The 19,308-nt window shown below is 45.7% G+C and overlaps 1 protein-coding gene across 1 annotated transcript in view; it reads left to right on the plus strand.

Moving 5' to 3' along the window:
• The window catches only part of LOC135532587 (sialoadhesin-like), a 35,406-nt gene that overhangs the window by 15,000 nt on the left and 1,098 nt on the right, over positions 1–19,308 (plus strand). Inside the window, exons 4-8 of the mRNA XM_064960063.1 lie at positions 6,863–6,967; positions 7,367–7,476; positions 12,631–12,724; positions 12,940–13,266; positions 18,970–19,224. Of these exons, the coding sequence (XP_064816135.1) occupies positions 6,863–6,967; positions 7,367–7,476; positions 12,631–12,724; positions 12,940–13,266; positions 18,970–19,224 (891 nt within the window). The remainder of the gene's footprint in view (positions 1–6,862; positions 6,968–7,366; positions 7,477–12,630; positions 12,725–12,939; positions 13,267–18,969; positions 19,225–19,308) is intronic.

Genomic DNA, 19,308 nt, shown 5'->3' on the forward strand with positions numbered 1-19,308 from the left:
AATGACATGCTAAATATTCCCTTACCTTTGATGATCTCCATCAGAATGCACTCCCAGGAATCCCAGGTCTACAATAAATACCTGATTTGTTCGATAATGTCCATTATTTATGTCCAATTAGCTACTTTTGTTAGCGCGTTTGGTATACATATCCAAACGCTCGCTCTGGTCAGCGTCGGACATAAACTTCAAAAAGTTATATTACAGGTCGAAGAAACATTTCAAACTAAGTACAGAATCAATCATTAGGATGTTTTTATCATTAATCTTCAATAAAGTTCCAACCGGAGTAATCCTTAGTGTCTTGAGGAGTCATGGAACGCAGGTCGCTATCATGTGAAATGCGCTTGACCAGGAAATGGCTGACTGTCAGAGACACCTGATTCATTCTGCTGTCATTCAGTCCCACAACACAGTAGAAGCCTCGTTCAAATTTCTATAGACGGTTGACATCTAGTGGAAGACCTAGGAAGTGCAACTTCATTAATATCTAAAGGGGATTCCAATGGGAACTGTGTTGAATACATACCATCCTCAGATTTCTCACTTCCGGTTTTGATTTCTCCTCAGGTTTTTGCCTGCCATATGAGATCTGTTATACTCACAGACATCATTCAAAGTTTTAGAAACTTCAGAGTGTTTTCTATCCAATACTAATAATAATATGCATATATTAGCAACTGAGACTGAGGAGCAAGCCGTTTACTTCGGGCACCTTTTTCATCCAAGCCACTCAATACTGCCCCCCATCCATAAGAAGTTAACTGTAACTTTGTCAAGTAAACAGTTTCGTTATTCCACTAGTTTATCTAATGTATTTTCAGTTTGTTATGTTGTTATTAACCCAACATTGAGGACATTATTATTAGGATGGTGCAGTAATGTTGAGATACCAGTATGGAGAGCTCTAGTCTGGAACACTGGAACCGTCAGTATTAATTTGATACAGCTGATGAGGAGTGATGGTCATGGGTTTAAAATGGAATGGGTTCTACTTGAGTGACATCTTGGAGAATTTGACCTGTATATACAGAACTCAGAAGGACAAGACAACACATAGGAAATTGTAAACATTCTAAAAAGTATAGAGTGCTTTCAGATGCGTCAGAAATCACCGAGCAACCGCATCAAGCCCCCTGTAGTCTACACATTGTTTAAATGGTTCTCTGTGTAGTCAAAATATCACATTGAATATTTGAAACATTTAGCTAATTTAAAAAATGTAGTCCCTTTCCTTAAAATGAAGGCAAGTAGATATGCTGTATATCTGTTGCACAATATGTATTGAAATACAGGAACATCCCTTTTTCTGAGATGCTGGTCTGGTCATCATCCAAAGAGGAAGGAAAGGACAGTTAAATATGTGTCAACAACAGAATTCACACTAACTGCCAGTATGTTGACTCCCTGTACAATACCTCTCCCTTTCACTTCACTCTAAGTACTCTTAACAATATCTTGAAATATAGTTTCTGGTTTTGTTTTCAGTCAAGTCATATTCTTGAGGGTAATGTATAATTTTACTTGTTGTTATGTTTTGAGCTGTGTTTTGGTTGTTATATCAGGGCCAGTATTCATAAAGTGTCTCAGGGTAGGAGTGTTGATCTACATATTGATGAGATGATTAACCAGGGTAAAATAGACATGTAAACAAACATTGTAGCACTGCAGGGTGTGTGTGCATGTGGGCCTAAGTGTGTGTCTGCGTGTGACACAGCTGATTTATCTGAGGGCCCTTTAGGACCAGTCTGATATGGAGTAGGGTTGACATCTATACTGTGTAGGATGTGTGTTTTAACTTTGCTTCATCCTTAATAACCAGCTCTCTAGATTTGATACAGACTCCATGGGCTTATTTGCCTTCCCTACACATGGTCTCTCCTACAGATGGTCTCCGTGTGTGGCATTATCAGCCAGAAGTCCCCACAATAAGAGTAAACGGACAAAAATGTTGTTAGTTCCCACAAGATCAAATGTAAGTTCTAGGGGGTTTGAATGAATGTTAGAGTTAGGTTTAGGAGCTAGGGTTAGTAGGTTTTGGGGTCGAGGTAAAGGAAAATAGGATTGTGAACAGGACTGAATTGTGTCCCCACAAGGTTTGTTGTACAAGACTGTGTGTGTGAGCCACTGCTGATTAGCCTCAGCTTGGTGATAGGAGCTATCATTGAACCTGGTGGTGAGTCTTTAGGCTGCTGTACAGCTTGACGGACCGTAGAGGAATGAACATTTATCCTCCTATATTTGAGGTTCTGACATTAACCTCTAGCGACGAGCAATCCCGTATCCGGGAGCGTAATCATAGCCTCAAGCGCATTACCAAAACGCAATGTTTCCTATTCATGAAAATCGCAAATGAAATGAAATAAATATATTCAAACACAAGCTTAGCATTTTGTTAACAACACTGTCATCTTAGATTTTCAAAATATGCTTTTCAACCAAAGCTACACAAGCATTTGTGTAAGAGTATTGATAGCCTAGCATAGCATTAAGCCTAGCATTCAGCAGGCAACATTTTCACAAAAACAAGAAAAGCATTCAAATAAAATAATTTACCTTTGAAGAACTTCGGATGATTTCAATGACGAGACTCTCAGTTGGATAGCAAATGTTCATTTTTTCCAAAAACATTATTTGTGTTGGCGAAATAGCTCCGTCTTGTTCATCACGTTTGGCTAAGAAAAAGTCAGGAAAATGCCGTCACTACAACGCCAAACTTTTTTCCAAATTAGTTCCATAATATCCACAGAAACATGGCAAACGTTGTTTAGAATCATCCTCAAGGTGTTTTTCACATATCTATTCGATGATAAATCCTTCGTGGCAGTTGGGTTTCTACTCAGTAGCAAACGGAAAAGTGATGCAGCTGGAGATTACGCAATAATTGCAACGGAGGACACCAAGCGACCACCTGGTAAATGTAGTCTCTTAGGGTAAATCTTCCAATGATATGCCTACAAATATGTCACAATGTTGCAGACACCTTGGGGAAAACGTGGAAAAGGTAAGCTGACTCCTAGATCCTCCACAGCCATATAAGGAGTCATTGCCATGAGGCGGTTTCAAAAAATGCGGCACTTCCTGATTGTATTTTGATCTGGGTTTTTTCTGTAACATCAGTTCTGTGGCACTCACAGACAATATCTTTGCAGTTTTGGAAACGTCAGAGTGTTTTCTTTCCAAAGCTGTCAATTATATGCATAGTCGAGCATCTTTTCGTGACAAAATATCTTGTTTAAAACGGGAATGTTTTTCATCCAAAAATTAAAAGAGCGCCCCCTATATCGAAGACGTTAACAGACATAATCGATAATATTTCAACCGGACCGTAACCTATTCAATAAAAGAGAGAAAGAAAATGAAGAGCTTCCGCTCTCGTGCGCAGGAACTAATCAATGGACACCTGACTAGTTTTGAAAAATCTTGCTAATTTTTCAAAATAAAAGCCTGAAACTATTTCTAACGCCTGGTCACAGCCTGATGAAGCCATTGGAAAAGGAATCTGGTTGATACCCCTTTAAATAAAGAAAGACAGGCAATGAAACACAGATGTAAAAAAAAATCAGTTCCGGGTTAGATTTCCTCAGGTTGTCTCCTGCAAAATCAGTTTTGTTATACTCACAGACAATATTTTGACAGTTTTGGAAACTTTGGGGTGTTTTCTATCCTAATCTGTAAATTATATGCATATTCTATGATCTGGGCCTGAGAAATAGTCTGTTTACCTTGGGAACGTTATTTAAAAATATATATATATGTATATAATCTGACCCCTAGCGTCAAGAAGTTAATGCAATTAAAGACAGAAGTTGACAATCGAAATACAGTGTGTATGTTTCAGAGTAAGTTCTGCACTCCACATAAGGGTGTAGCTGATTTCATACATGTGATCACTCTAGTGGTATGATCACCTATGTCAATATATGTATACAGCAATTGTCGTGGAGAATTGTCTCAGAAATATAACACTCTTACAAGAACGTAGCAAAACTGAGCCCTTCCATGGAAGGACCTTATCACAAACATAACAGGGCCGAGCCCCTCCATGGAAAGAGACTAACTTCTCATATTACAGAGTCCTGCCTTTATAGGATTCTGTCTTTGCATAACATATTCCCCTCCCTCTATATGAAAATAGCTTCCCTTGACCTGTCCATTATTTTCTTCACATCCCAGAGCTTTCTCGTTCACGCCCACTAACGCCCATATCTGCTTTTGGTTAGGTTATAATGAGGGTAGAACTCTTTCCATGTTCTAAAAATAATGTGTGCATTGCATGCTTATGTTTCACGTGTTAGTCATCAGTTATCTTGCTTCCATCCTTCTTCCTGTATCCAGCTGTCATAAATGTACGTATGGTCTTGGTTAATGTACTCTTTCTAAAATAGAGTATAGTCTGGGTGTATAGGTAGGTAGACTCTACTGACCTGTGGTAGGTATACTATACTGACCTGTGGTAGGTAGACTATACTGAACAGTGGTAGGTAGACTATATTGACCTGTGGTAGGTAGACTCTACTGACCTGTGGTAGGTAGACTATACTGACCTGTGGTAGGTAGACTATACTGAACAGTGGTAGGTAGACTATATTGACCTGTGGTAGGTAGACTCTACTGACCTGTGGTAGGTAGACTATACTGACCTGTGGTAGGTAGACTCTACTGACCTGTGGTAGGTATACTATACTGACCTGTGGTAGGTAGACTATACTGACCTGTGGTAGGTAGACTATATTAACCTGTGGTAGGTAGACTCTACTGACCTTTGGTAGGTATATTATACTGACCTGTGGTAGGTAGACTATACTGACCTGTGGTAGGTATACTATACTGACCTGTGGTAGGTATATTATACTGACCTGTGGTAGGTAGACTATACTGACCTGTGGTAGGTAGACTATACTGACCTGTGGTAGGTAGACTATATTAACCTGTGGTAGGTAGACTCTACTGACCTTTGGTAGGTATATTATACTGACCTGTGGTAGGTATATTATACTGACCTGTGGTAGGTAGACTCTACTGACCTTTGGTAGGTAGACTATATTGACCTGTGGTAGGTAGACTCTACTGACCTGTGGTAGGTATACTATACTGACCTGTGGTAGGTATACTATACTGACCTGTGGTAGGTAGACTCTACTGACCTGTGGTAGGTAGACTATATTAACCTGTGGTAGGTAGACTCTACTGACCTTTGGTAGGTATATTATACTGACCTGTGGTAGGTAGACTATACTGACCTGTGGTAGGTAGACTCTACTGACCTGTGGTAGGTAGACTATATTGACCTGTGGTAGGTAGACTCTACTGACCTGTGGTAGGTATACTATACTGACCTGTGGTAGGTATACTATACTGACCTGTGGTAGGTAGACTCTACAGACCTGTGGTAGGTAGACTATACTGACCTGTGGTAGGTAGACAATACTGACCTGTGGTAGGTAGACTCTACTGAACTGTGGTAGGTAGACTCTACAGACCTGTGGTAGGTTGATTATATTAACCTGTGGTAGGTAGACTATACTGACCTGTGGTAGGTGTACTATATTAACCTGTGGTAGGTAGATTATATTAACCTGTGGTAGGTAGACTATACTGACCTGTGGTAGGTAGATTATATTAACCTGTGGTAGGTAGACTATACTGACCTGTGGTAGGTAGACTATATTGACCTGTGGTAGGTAGATTATATTAACCTGTGGTAGGTAGACTATACTGACCTGTGGGAGGTAGACTATATTAACCTGTGGTAGGTAGACTCTACTGACCTGTGGTAGGTAGACTCTACTGACCTGTGGTAGGTAGACTATATTGACCTGTAGTAGGTAGACTATACTGACCTGTGGTAGGTAGACTATATTGACCTGTGGTAGGTAGACTATACTGACCTGTGGTAGGTAGACTCTACTGACCTGTGGTAGGTAGACTATACTGACCTGTGGTAGGTAGACTATACTGACCTGTGGTAGGTAGACTATACTGACCTGTGGTAGGTAGACTATATTGACCTGTGGTAGGTAGACTATACTGACCTGTGGTAGGTAGACTATACTGACCTGTGGTAGGTAGACTATACTGACCTGTGGTAGGTAGACTATATTGACCTGTGGAAGGTAGACTATACTGACCTGTGGGAGGTAGACTCTACAGACCTGTGGTAGGTACACTATACTGACCTGTGGTAGGTAGTCTATACTGACCTGTGGTAGGTAGACTCTACTGATCTGTGGTAGGTAGACTATACTGACCTGTGGTAGGTAGACTATACTAACCTGTGGTAGGTAGACTATGCATGTGTAAAAGCGTAGTGTATAATGGAAGTACCCAAACACCTTGATATAGTGGAGGCCATGCAAGAAGATGAGGACATTCAGCTAGCATGGAAGAAATTAGAGTAAAACCTGCAAATGTAAACCAGAGAAACAACGCACTACCCTCCCCTGTGGCCAATACAAAACCCTTCAAAAATCAATAACAAAAAGTTTTGACAACCCATCGCTATTTTGGGGCCCCTCAGTATATTGCGATCTGTAGGATCACATTAGTGAAGGAAATTAAGAAATGTATTAAAATGTTGGAAATGAACGCTGGAATTAAACTATTAACTATGCAAATGAGTGAAAGCAGTGTGCATTAAGAAAATAGAAGCCTGGCTCAAATAGAAGCCTGTCTGTAATAAAGTGCCTGTTGTTTCTAAGTGATTTACCGGTAGGCAAATAAACACCCAGGCTAATTGAAGATTTACGGTAGGCCAGGCTTCACAAGCTATAGTAGCATGGCACACCTTGATCTGTTGTCTCTTGATCTGTCCCTTAGCCTGGCTTAATTCTGACACCATTGTGTTGCGTGACTGTTTCAGTGGTACTGGGTCAGGATGGCTGGAGTGTGACTTACACCACTCAGAGTATCTGTACCTTGAAGGGGTCAACAGTGGAGCTGACCTGCTCTTACACATATCCCAGAGGTACAGTCACATCAACCTCCTGGTTCACTAAAATGGAGACTGGTGTTGAACCTGAAGATCTAGGTCAGGACCCAGACTATGCAGGTCGTCTGGAGTATCATGGGGTTAAGAAGAATGGTCACATACTGAGAATAACAGATCTAAGGGATAGTGACTCTGCTGAGTACAAGTTCAGATTTATAACAGATCAGACCGGAGAGAAATATATTGGCCGCCCTGGAGTCTCTCTGTCTGTCACAGGTACTGATACATTCAATATCTTAAACTGTTGAATTTCATTTAGTTCAGGAAAATGTATTGGTTTGTGTTTATGTCTGTAACATAGGATTTCTTCCATCTTTGTATTGGAGTGATAAGTCAGTGATAAAGGGATTTACAGTGATATTGTTGTTTCTCCAGGTCTTCAGGTGAAGGTGACTGGTGGACATCAGGATAAGACACTGACCTGTAGCACCACCTGTACTCTGACTGACAACCCCACCTACATCTGGTACAAGAACGGACACAAAGTAAAGGAGGACACTGTCATGTCTTGTTATGTCTGTTCCTGTCCTTTCTCTTCACTCTGTCTCTCTCTGCTGGTCTTTTTAGGTTACCTTCTCTGTCTCTCATTCCTCAGCTGTTCTACATCTTCCCTAACTAGCTCATTCACTCGTTCCCACCTGTTCTCTCTTCCCCTCTGATTAGGTCTCTATTTCTCTCTCTGTTCCTGCTACTTTCAGTGTCTGATTCTTGTTTGTGTTTTTTGATGCCAGAAGCAAGCTGTCGTCTCGTTTGCTTCCACCTTGTCCTGTCCTGTCGGAGTCTGCCTGGCAGGTGCATCCTGCACTATACTAACGTTCTTTTTGTTCCGCTGACAACGTTGGAAGAGGATTTATGCCATTCCTGTTTTTTCATTAAAGAACTCTGTTTTCTGTTAAAACCGCTTTTGGGTCTTCACTCAAGTTCATAACAGAAGAATCAGACCAAGAATGGACCCAGCGGCTCCGGACCCTTTTCACTCCGCCGTCGAGATCCAGGGAGCGATGCTAGGCAGACACGAGGAGGAATTGTCTGCTGCTCAACATGCCGTTGAGACCCTGGCCGTCCAAGTCTCCGACCTCACAAGACAGGTTCACCAACTCCACCTCGATCCACCGCCCACTTCCAGGGTTTCCGAGTCTCCGGAGCCCAGGATCAACAACCCGCCGTGTTACTCTGGGGAGCCCACTGAGTGCCGCTCATTCCTCACTCAGTGTGATGTGGTGTTCTCTCTCCAGCCCAACACTTACTCCAGGAGCGCAGCCCGCATCGCCTACGTCATTTCTCTCCTTACCGGACGGGCGCGTGAGTGGGGCACGGCAGTCTGGGAGGCGAGGGCTGAGTGTATTAACCAGTATCAGGACTTTAAGGAGGAGATGATACGGGTTTTTGACCGTTCTGTTTTTGGCGAGGAGGCTTCCAGGGCCCTGTCTTCCCTATGTCAGGGGAATCGATCCATAACGGATTATTCTATTGAGTTTCGCACTCTCGCTGCCTCTAGTGACTGGAGCAGCCGGCTTTGCTCGCTCGTTTTCTGGAGGGTCTCCTCGTCGAGGTTAAGGATGAGATCCTCTCCCGGGAGGTTCCTTCCAGTCTGGACTCCTTAATAGCTCTCGCTATTCGCATAGAGCGACGGTTTGATCTTCGTCGCCGAGCTCGTGGAAAGGAGCTCACGTTCTCCGTTGCTCCCCTCTCCACATCACTGCCACCTGCCGCATCACTGCCACCCTCCTCCGCCGGCTCGGATGCTGAGCCTATGCAGCTGGGGGTATTCGCATCTCGGCCAAGGAGAGGGAACGGAGAATCACCAATCGCCTCTGTCTCTACTGCGGCTCCGCTGGTCATTTTGTCACCTCATGTCCAGTAAAAGCCAGAGCTCATCAGTAAGAGGAGGGCTACTGGTGAGCGCAACTACTCAGGCCTCTCCTTCTGGATCACGCACTACCTTTCCGGTCCATCTCCGCTGGCCCGGTTCATCTGCTTCCTGCAGTGCCTTGATAGACTCTGGGGCGGAGGGCTGTTTTATGGACGAGACCTGGGCTCGGGAACATGACATTCCTCTCAGACAGTTAGGGGAGCCCAGGGCCTTGTTCGCTTTAGATGGTAGTTCTCTCCCCAAGATTCAGCGTGAGACGCTGCCTTTAACCCTCACTGTCTCTGGTAATCATAGCGAAACCATTTCTTTTTTAATTTTTCGTTCACCTTTTACACCTGTTGTTTTGGGTCATCCCTGGCTAGTGCGCCATAACCCTTCTATTAATTGGTCTAGTAATACTATCCTATCCTGGAATGTTTCTTGTCATGTAACCTGTTTAATGTCTGCTATCCCTCCTGTTTCCTCTGTCTCTTCTTCACAGGAGGAGCCTGGCGATTTGACAGGGGTGCCGGAGGAGTATCACGATCTGCGCACGGTGTTCAGTCGTTCCAAGGCCACTTCTCTCCTCCACACCGGTCGTATGACTGTAGTATTGATCTCCTTCCGGGAACTACTCCCCCCGGGGTAGATTATACTCTCTGTCGGCTCCCGAACGTAAGGCTCTCGAGGATTATTTGTCGGTTTCGCTCGACGCCGGTACTATAGTCTCCTCCTCCTCTCCCGCCGGAGCGGGGTTTTTTTTGTTCAGAAGAAGGACGGGTCCCTGCGCCCATGCGTGGATTATCGAGGGCTGAATGACATAACAGTTAAGAATCGTTATCCGCTTCCTCTTATGTCTTCAGCCTTCGAGATCCTGCAGGGAGCCAGGTTCTTCACCAAATTGGACCTTCGTAACGCCTACCATCTCGTGCGCATCAGGGAGGGGGACGAGTGGAAGACGGCGTTTAACACTCCGTTAGGGCACTTTGAATACCGGGTTCTTCCTTTCGGCCTCGTTAACGCTCCAGCTGTCTTTCAGGCACTAGTTAACGACGTCCTGAGAGACATGCTGAACATTTTTGTTTTCGTTTACATGGACGATATCCTGATTTTTTCACCGTCTCTCTCGATTCATGTTCAGCACGTGCGACGCGTCCTCCAGCGCCTTTTGGAGAACTGTCTTTATGTGAAGGCTGAGAAGTGCACTTTTCATGCCGCCTCTGTCCCTTTCTCGGTTCCGTTATTTCCGCTGAGGGCATTAAGATGGATCCCGCTAAGGTCCAGGCTGTCATTGATTGGCCCGTTCCTAAGTCACGCGTCGAGCTGCAGCGCTTTCTGGGCTTCGCTAATTTCTACCGTCGTTTCATCCGTAATTTCGGTCAGGTGGCAGCTCCCCTCACAGCCCTTACTTCTGTTAAGACGTGCTTTAAGTGGTCCGTTTCCGCCCAGGGAGCTTTTGATCTTCTTAAGAATCGTTTTACATCCGCACCTATTCTTGTTACACCTGACATCTCTAGACAGTTTGTTGTTGAGGTTGACGCGTCAGAGGTGGGCGTGGGAGCCATTCTTTCTCAGCGCTCTCTCTCTGACGGCAAGGTCCATCCTTGCGCGTTTTTCTCTCATCGCTTATCGCCGTCAGAACGTAACTATGATGTTGGTAATCGCGAACTGCTCGCCATCCGCTTAGCCCTAGGCGAATGGCGACAGTGGTTGGAGGGGGCGACCGTTCCTTTTGTCGTTTGGACTGACCATAGGAACCTTGAGTACATCCGTTCAGCCAAACGACTTAATGCGCGTCAGGCTCGTTGGGCTCTGTTTTTCGCTCGTTTCGAGTTTGTTATTTCTTATCGTCCGGGCTCAAAAAACACCAAACCTGATGCTTTATCTCGTCTCTTCAGTTCTTCTGAGGTCTCCACCGACCCCGATGGGATTCTCCCTGAGGGGCGTGTTGTCGGGTTGACTGTCTGGGGAATTGAGAGGCAGGTAAAGCAAGCACTCGCTCACACTCCGTCGCCGCGAGCTTGTCCTAGGAACCTTCTGTTCGTTCCCGTTCCTACTCGTCCGGCCGTTCTTCAGTGGGCCCACTCTGCCAAGTTAGCCGGCCACCCCGGGCGTTCGGGTACGCTCGCTTCCATTCGCCAGCGTTTCTGGTGGCCCACTCGGGAACGTGACGCGTCGATTTGTCGCCGCTTGTTCGGTCTGCGCGCAGACTAAATCTGGGAACTCTCCTCCTGCCGGCCGTCTCAGACCGCTTCCCATTCCCTCTCGACCGTGGTCTCACATCGCTTTAGATTTCATCACCGGACTGCCTTCATCAGCGGGGAAGACAGTTATTCTTACGGTTGTCGATAGATTCTCTAAGGCGGCTCATTTCATTCCTCTCGATAAGCTCCCTTCTGCTAAGGAGACGGCTCAGATCATTATCGAGAATGTTTTCCGAATTCATGGCCTTCCGTCTGACGTCGTTTCCGACAGAGGCCCGCAGTTCACGTCTCAATTTTGGAGGGAGTTTTGCCGTTTGATTGGGGCTTCCGTCAGTCTCTCGTCCGGCTTTCATCCCCAGTCTAACGGTCAAGCCGAACGGGCCAATCAGACTGTTGGTCGCATTTTACGCAGTCTTTCTTTTCGTAACCCTGCGTCTTGGTCAGAACAGCTCCCCTGGGCAGAGTACGCCCACAACTCGCTTCCCTCGTCTGCTACCGGTCTATCCCCTTTTCAGAGTAGCCTCGGGTACCAGCCTCCGCTGTTCTCATCTCAGCTCGCCGAGTCCTGCGTCCCCTCCGCTCAGGCTTTTGTCCAGCGTTGCGAGCGCACCTGGAAGGGGGTCAGGTCGGCACTTTGCCGTAATAGGGCGCAGACTGTGAGGGCCGCTAATAAGCGTAGGACCAAGAGTCCTAGATATTGTTGCGGTCAGAGAGTATGGCTCTCCACTCAGAACCTTCCCCTTAAGACAGCTTCTCGCAAGTTGGCCCCGCGGTTCATTGGTCCGTTCCGTATTTCTCAGGTCATTAATCCTGTCGCAGTGCGACTTCTTCTCCCGCGCTATCTTCGTCGCGTTCACCCGGTCTTCCATGTCTCCTGTGTTAAGCCCGTTCTTCGCGCCCCCGCTCGTCCCTCCCCCCATCCTTGTCGAGGGCGCACCCATCTACAGGGTTCGTAAGATTTTGGACATGCGCCCTCGGGGCCGTGGTCATCAGTACCTAGTGGATTGGGAGGGGTACGGTCCTGAGGAGAGGAGTTGGGTTCCCTCTCGGGACGTGCTGGACCGTTCGCTGATCGATGATTTCCTCCGTTGCCGCCAGGTTTCCTCCTCGAGTGCGCCAGGAGGCGCTCGGTGAGTGGGGGGGGGGGTACTGTCATGTCTTGTTATGTCTGTTCCTGTCCTTTCTCTTCACTCTGTCTCTCTCTGCTGGTCTTTTTAGGTTACCTTCTCTGTCTCTCATTCCTCAGCTGTTCTACATCTCCCCTAACTAGCTCATTCACTCGTTCCCACCTGTTCTCTCTTCTCCCTCTGATTAGGTCTCTATTTCTCTCTCTGTTCCTGCTACTTTCAGTGTCTGATTCTTGTTTGTGTTTTTTGATGCCAGAAGCAAGCTGTCGTCTCGTTTGCTTCCACCTTGTCCTGTCCTGTCGTAGTCTGCCTGGCAGGTGCATCCTGCACTATACTAACGTTCTTTTTGTTCCGCTGACAACGTTGGAAGAGGATTTATGCCATTCCTGTTTTTTCATTAAAGAACTCTGTTTTCTGTTAAAACCGCTTTTGGGTCTTCACTCAAGTTCATAACAGGACACTTCCAGCCTGGACTCAGACTCCTTTAGTGATGCAGACAGTTACTCCTGTGCTGTAAAAGGCCACGAGGATCTCCCTGCTCCAGCAGTGTGTGAGTGTGGACTTTTTAATACAAATTTCTTATGAATACAATGGTGTTTAAAGTTGTGATACGGAATATTGATCATTATTCAATAATTCCGTTTTTTTCTCAGTTCTGTAAACTATTCAACATGTTGTTTTTAACTTTTACAACATCAGTGTATAGTAGTAGATATTGTAATTGAAGATTTATATAAGGTGTTATATTATCTTCTTGTATTTCAGGTCAGAAGTGTTGGAGTGTGACTTACACCCATCAGAGTATCTGTGCTTTGAAGGGGTCAACAGTGAACATATCCTGCTCTTACACATATCCCAGTTATCATGAGATCAAACAAGCTTTCTGGTTTACTAAATGGTCTGGTCTGGAGGCTGAAGATCTGAGCTCAGTGCCAGGGTATGAGGGTCATATAGAGTACCTTGGGGATAAGGAGAGTGACTGTACCCTGAGAATCACAGACCTGAGATTGTGTGACTCTGCTGGGTACAGGTTCAGATTCATAACATCTGGAGGAATGTTTAATGGCTCACCTGTCTCCCTGACTGTCACAGGTAATCTGTCACACATTTCACACACAGTTGAAGTCAGAAGTTTACATACTCATTAGTCAAATACATTTAAACTCAGTTTTGAATAATTCCTGACTTTGAATCCTAGTAAAAATTCCCTGTTCTAGGTCAGTTAGGATCACCACTTTATTTTAAGTTTGTGAAATGTCAGAATAGTAGTAGAGATAATTAGTTATTTCAGCTTTAATTTCTTTCATTACACCCCTAGTGGGTCAGTAGTTTCCATACACTCAATTAGTATTTGGTTGCATTGCCTTTAAATTGTTTAACTTGGGTCAAACGTAGCCTTCCACAAGCTTCCCACAATAAGTTGGATGAATTTTGGCCCATTCCTCCTGACAGAGATGGTGTAACTGAGTCAGGTTTGTAGGCCTCCTAGCTCGCACACGCTTTTTCAGTTCTGCCCACACATTTTCTATAGGATTGAGGTCAGAGCGTTGTGATGGCCACTCCAATACCTTGACTTTGTTGTCCTTAAGCCATTTTGCCACAACTTTGGAAGTATGCTTGGGGTCATTGTCCACTTGGAAGACCCATTTGCGACCAAGCTTTAACTTCCTGACTGATGTCTTGAGATGTTGCTTCAATATATCCACATAATTTTCCTGCCTCTTGATGCCATCTGTTTTGTGAAGTGCACCAGTCTCTTCTGCAACAAAGCACCACCACAACATGATGCTGCCACCCCAGTGCTTCACAGTTGGGATGGTCTTCTTCGGGTTGCAAGCCTCACCCTTTCCTCTAAACAAAAGATGGTCATTATGTCCAAACAGTTCTGAGCGGTATGAAGGCTGCGTGGTCGCATGGTGTGTATACTTGCGTACTATTGATTGTACAGATGAACGTGGTACCTTCAGGCGTTTGGAAATTGCTCCCAATGATGAACCAGACTTGTGGAGGTCTACCATTTTTTTCTGAGGTCTTGGCTGATATCTTCAGATTTTCCCAAGATGTCAACTAAAGAGGCAACGAGTTTGAAGCTAGGCCTTGAAATACATCCACAGGTACACACAGGTACACCTCCAATTGACTCAAATTATGTTAATTATCCTATCAGGAGCTTCTAAAGCCATGACATCATTTTCTGGATTTTCCAAGCTGTTTAAAGGCACAGTCAACTTAGTGTATGTAAACTTCTGACCCACTGGAATTGTGATTCAGTGAATTCTAAATTAAATAATCTGTCTGTCAACAATCCTTGGAAAAAGTACTTGTGTCATGCACGGAGATGTCCTAACCGTCTTGCCAAAACTATAGTTTGTTAACAAGAAATTTGTGGAGTAGTTGAAAAATGAGTTTTAATTATGACTCCAACCTAAGTGTATGGAAATTATTATCCTGACACCACACTCTGGGGGCCCTCACTTCCTCCCTGTAGGCCGACTCGTCGTTGTTGGTCATCAAGCCTACCACAGTAGTGTCACAAACTTGATGATTGAGTTGGAACCGTGCCTGGCACGCAGTCATAGGTGAACAGGGAGTACAGGAGAGGGCTGAGAATGCACCCTTGTAGGGCCCCAGTGTTGAGGACCAGCTGGTTGGAGATATTGTTTCCTATCTTCACCCCCTGGGGGCAGCCCGTCAGAAAGTCCAGGACCCAGTTGCATAGGGGACCCAGGGTCTTAGCGACGAGTTTGGAGGGTAATGAGCTGCAGTCAATGAACAGCATTCTTACGTAGGTATTCTTCTTGTCCAAATGGGATAGGGCAGTGTGCAGTGTGTTGGCGATTGCATCATCAGTGGACCTATTGGGGTGGTAAGCAAATTGGAGTAGGTCTAGGTCTATCACCAAGTCAGGTGATATGATACTTGACTAGTCTCTCAAAGCACTTCATGATGACAGAAGTGAATGCAACGGGGCGATAGCCATTTATTTCAGTTACCTTAGCTTTCTTGGGAACAGGAATAATGGTGGCCCTCTTGAAGCATGTGGGGAGCGCAGACTGGGATAGGGATTGATTGAATATGTCCGTAAACACAACAGCCAGCTGGTCTGCGCATGCTCTGAGGACACGGCCAGGGATGCAGTCTGGGCCGGCAGCCCTGCGAGGGTTAACCCGTTTAAATGCTTTACTCACGTCAGCCACGGAGAAGGAGAGCCCACAGTCTATGGTAGCGGGCCATGTCAGTGGCACTGTATTGTCCTCAAAGCGAGCAAAGAAGTTGTTTAATTTGTCTGGGAGTAAGACGTCAGGGCTGGTTTTCTTTTTGTAATCTGTGATTGACTGTAGACCCTGCCACATACGTCTCGTGTTTGAGCCGTTGAATTGCGACTCTACTTTGTCCCTATACCGACGCTTTCCTTGTTTGATTGCCTTGCGGAGGGAATAGCTGCACTGTTTGTATTCGGTCACCGGTCACCTTGCCATGGTTAGAAGCGGTGGTTCACGCTTTCAGTGTTGCAAGAATTCTGCCATCAATCCACGGTTTCTGGTTAGAAAACGTTTTAATAGTCACAGTGGGTATAACATCTCTGATGCACTTGCTAATAAACTCGCTCACCAAGTCAGCGCATACATCAATGTTATTGTCTGATGCTATCTGGAACATATCCCAGTATACGTGATTGAAGCAATCTTGAAGGGTGGAATCCGATTGGTCAGACCAGCGTTGAATAGACCTGAGTATGGGCGTTTCCGGTTTTAGTTTGGGTCTATACGCTGGGAGAAACAAAATAGAGTCATGGTCAGATTTGCCGAAGGCAGGGCGGGGGAGGGTTTTGTATGCATCACAGAAGTTAAGAGTAGCAGTGACCCAGAATGCTACCAGCTCGAGTCACGCAGTCGATATGCTAATTTAGGAATACTTGTTATCAGGTTAGCTTTGTTAAAACCCCCAGCTACAATACATGCAGCCTTGGGATGTATAGTTTCCAGTGTGAAGTTCTTTCAGGGCCAACAAGGTATCTGCTTGGGGGGGGAGATACACGTCTGTGACTATAATCCAAGAGAATTCTGTTGGAAGTGTCACGATCGTCGTAAGGAACGGACCAAAATGCAGCGTCGGGGTGAAGGGAGACTCCGGCGCCGCCGGACAGGCGGGAGACTCCAGCGCCTCTGGACTGAGGGGCTCTGCACCTCTGAACTGAGGGACTCTGGCGCCTCTGGACTGAGGGGCGGAAGCTCTGGCAGGGCCGGACAGGCAGGAGACTCCGGCAGCGCTGGAGAGGAGGAAGGCTCCGGCAGCGCTGGACAGGCGGGTGCACCTGTAGGGATGAGACGGAGAGACAGCCTGGTGTGGGGTGCCGGCACTGGTGGTACCGGGCTGGGGACACGCACCTCAGGGCGAATACCTTGCATACTACGCCAAATCAACTGCTCTCTCTCTTCACACTCCCCCAATTCTATTAACACCTCCTCGAGTGTCTCCTCATCTCAGATCCGTTCACTCTCCTCCATTCTGTCCAATAATTCCTTGACCCTCTCAGACTCAGCCCTCAGCCTCGCCGACAGCTCCGATAACATCCATGGCTCCTTATGGTAAACAGGGGGAGTTGGCTCAGGTCTGGCTCCTGACTCTGCCACACTCTCCCTGTGCCTCCACCAATACATTTTTGGGGCTGCCTCTTGGGATCCAGCCGTTCTGCCGTGCCAGCTCCTCATAATGCCGCCTCTCTGCTTTCGCTGCCTCCAGCTCGGCTTTGGGGCGGCAATATTCCCATGGCTCGGCCCAGGGTCTTTTCCCGTCTAGGATCTCCTCCCAAGTCCACTTCTCCAAATAGTGCTGCCTCTCCCATTGCTGCTGCTGCTGCTGTTCCTGCCGCTTCTCCTGCTGCACCTGTTGCTTATCCTGCTGCTGCTTTTGCTTCGGCCTCTGATTACCACGCCGCTTGGTCCTTGGTTGGTAGGTGATTGTGTCACGATCGTCGTAAGGAACGAACCAAAATGCAGCGTGGTATGTGTTCATGATGAACTTTTTAATTAAAGAAAGCACTGAACACTGAATACAAACTATACAAAACAATAAACAAATAACGACCGTGAAGCTATCATAAGAACTGTGCTGACACAAGCAACTAACATAGACAATCACCCACAAACAAACAGTGAAACCCAGGCAACCTAATCAGAGACAACTAATGACACCTGCCTCTGACAACCATACTAGGCCGAAACAACCATACTAGGCCGAAACATAGAAATCCCAAAATCATAGAAAAACAAACATAGACTGCCCACCCCAACTCACGCCCTGACCTTACTAAATAATGACAAAACAAAGGAAATAAAGGTCAGAACGTGACAGGAAGATAATGCTGTCAGAATTTGATTGTAATGAATTCTAGGTCAGGTGAACAGAAGGACTTAAGTTCCTGCATGTTGTTATGATTACACCACAAGTATTTAATCATAAGGCATACACCCCCTCCCTTCTTCTTACCAGAGAGATGTTTGTTTCTGTCGGCGTGATGCATGAAGAAACCGGGTTGCTGTATCCATAGTAAGCCATGTTTCCGTGAAACAGAGAATGATACAATCTCTGATGTTTCTCTGGAAGGCAACTCATGCCGAAATTTCGTCCACCTTGTTGTCTGGAGATTGGACATTGGCGAGTAATATGCTCAAAAGAGGTGGATGGTGTGCTCGCCTTATGCGTCTGACCAGTAGGCCGCTCCATCTGCCTCACCTGCGGCGACCACGTTGTTTTGGGTCGGCCTCTGGGATAAGATCTGATGTCAGGGTGGAGTTCCGAACAAGGGATCCACTTCGGGAAAGACGTATTCCTGGTCGAAATGTTGGGAAGTTGACATCAATTTTATATCCAATAGTTCTTCCCGGCTGTATCTAATAACACTTGAGATTTTCTGGGCTAACAATGTAAGAAATAATACATTAAAAAACAAAGAACTGCATTGTTTTCTAAGGACATGAAGTGAGGTGACCATCTCTGTCAGCGCCATCTTCTGTCGACGCTTGGCATAGCTCATGGTGATCTTAGGCTTGTGTACGGCTGCCTGGCCATGGGAACCAGTTTCATGAAGCTCCCGACGAACAGTTATTGTGCTGAAGTTACTTCCAATGGCAGTTTGGAACTTGATAGTGAGTGTTGGACAGACGATTTTAAAGTGCTAAGCGCTTCAGCACTCGGCGGTCCTGTTCTGTGAGCTTGACTTGTGTGGCCTACCAATTTGCGGCTGAGCCGCTGTTGCTCCTAGATTTCTCCACTTCACAATAACAGCACTTACAGTTGAACGGGGCTGCTCTAGCAGGGCAGAAATTTGACGAACTGACGTAAAAAAAAATAATTGAATTTTACCTTTATTTAACCAGGCAAGTCAGTTAAGAACAAATTCTTATTTTCAATGACGGCCTAGGAACAGTGGGTTAACTGCCTGTTCAGGGGCAGAACGACAGATTTGTACCTTGTCAGCTCGGGGGGTTTGAACTTGCAACCTTCCGGTCACTAGTCCAACGTTCGAACCACTAGGCCACGCTGCCGCCGACTTCTTGTAAAGGTGGCATCCTATGACGGTGACACGTTGAAAGTCACAGCTCTTCAGTAAGGCCATTCTACTGCCAATGTTTGTCTATGAGGATTGCATGGCTGTGTGCTCGATTTTATACACCTGCCAGAAACAGGTGCGGCTGTAATAGCTGGATCCACTAATTTGAAAGGGTTTCCACATACTTTTGAATATATAGTGTATTTAGGAGGATATTAATGATTTGTTTCCTTTAAATCCAGATGTTGTGTTGGAGATGGATCCTACATCTGTGTCAGAGGGGGAGAGAGTCACACTGAGATGTAGAACCAAATGTACACTGGACCCCATCACAGTCTACAGTTGGTATAAGAATGGACAGTCTCTACCAAACAGCAACACCTCCTCTCCTGTCTATATCCTGTTCTCAGTCAGCAGTGAGGATACAGGCAGATACTCCTGTTCTGTAGAAGGACATGAGGATCTCCCCTCTGATGAAGAGACTCTCACTGTCACATGTAAGTACATGGGGTTCAAATCATTAGCTTGGTATATTAACATTGTAATTATTTTGTATCTATCTCCAGTTGTATTCTTTATTA

Source organism: Oncorhynchus masou, unplaced genomic scaffold (genome assembly GCF_036934945.1).
Source record: "Oncorhynchus masou masou isolate Uvic2021 unplaced genomic scaffold, UVic_Omas_1.1 unplaced_scaffold_1923, whole genome shotgun sequence".
Taxonomy (NCBI): Eukaryota; Metazoa; Chordata; class Actinopteri; order Salmoniformes; family Salmonidae; genus Oncorhynchus; species Oncorhynchus masou.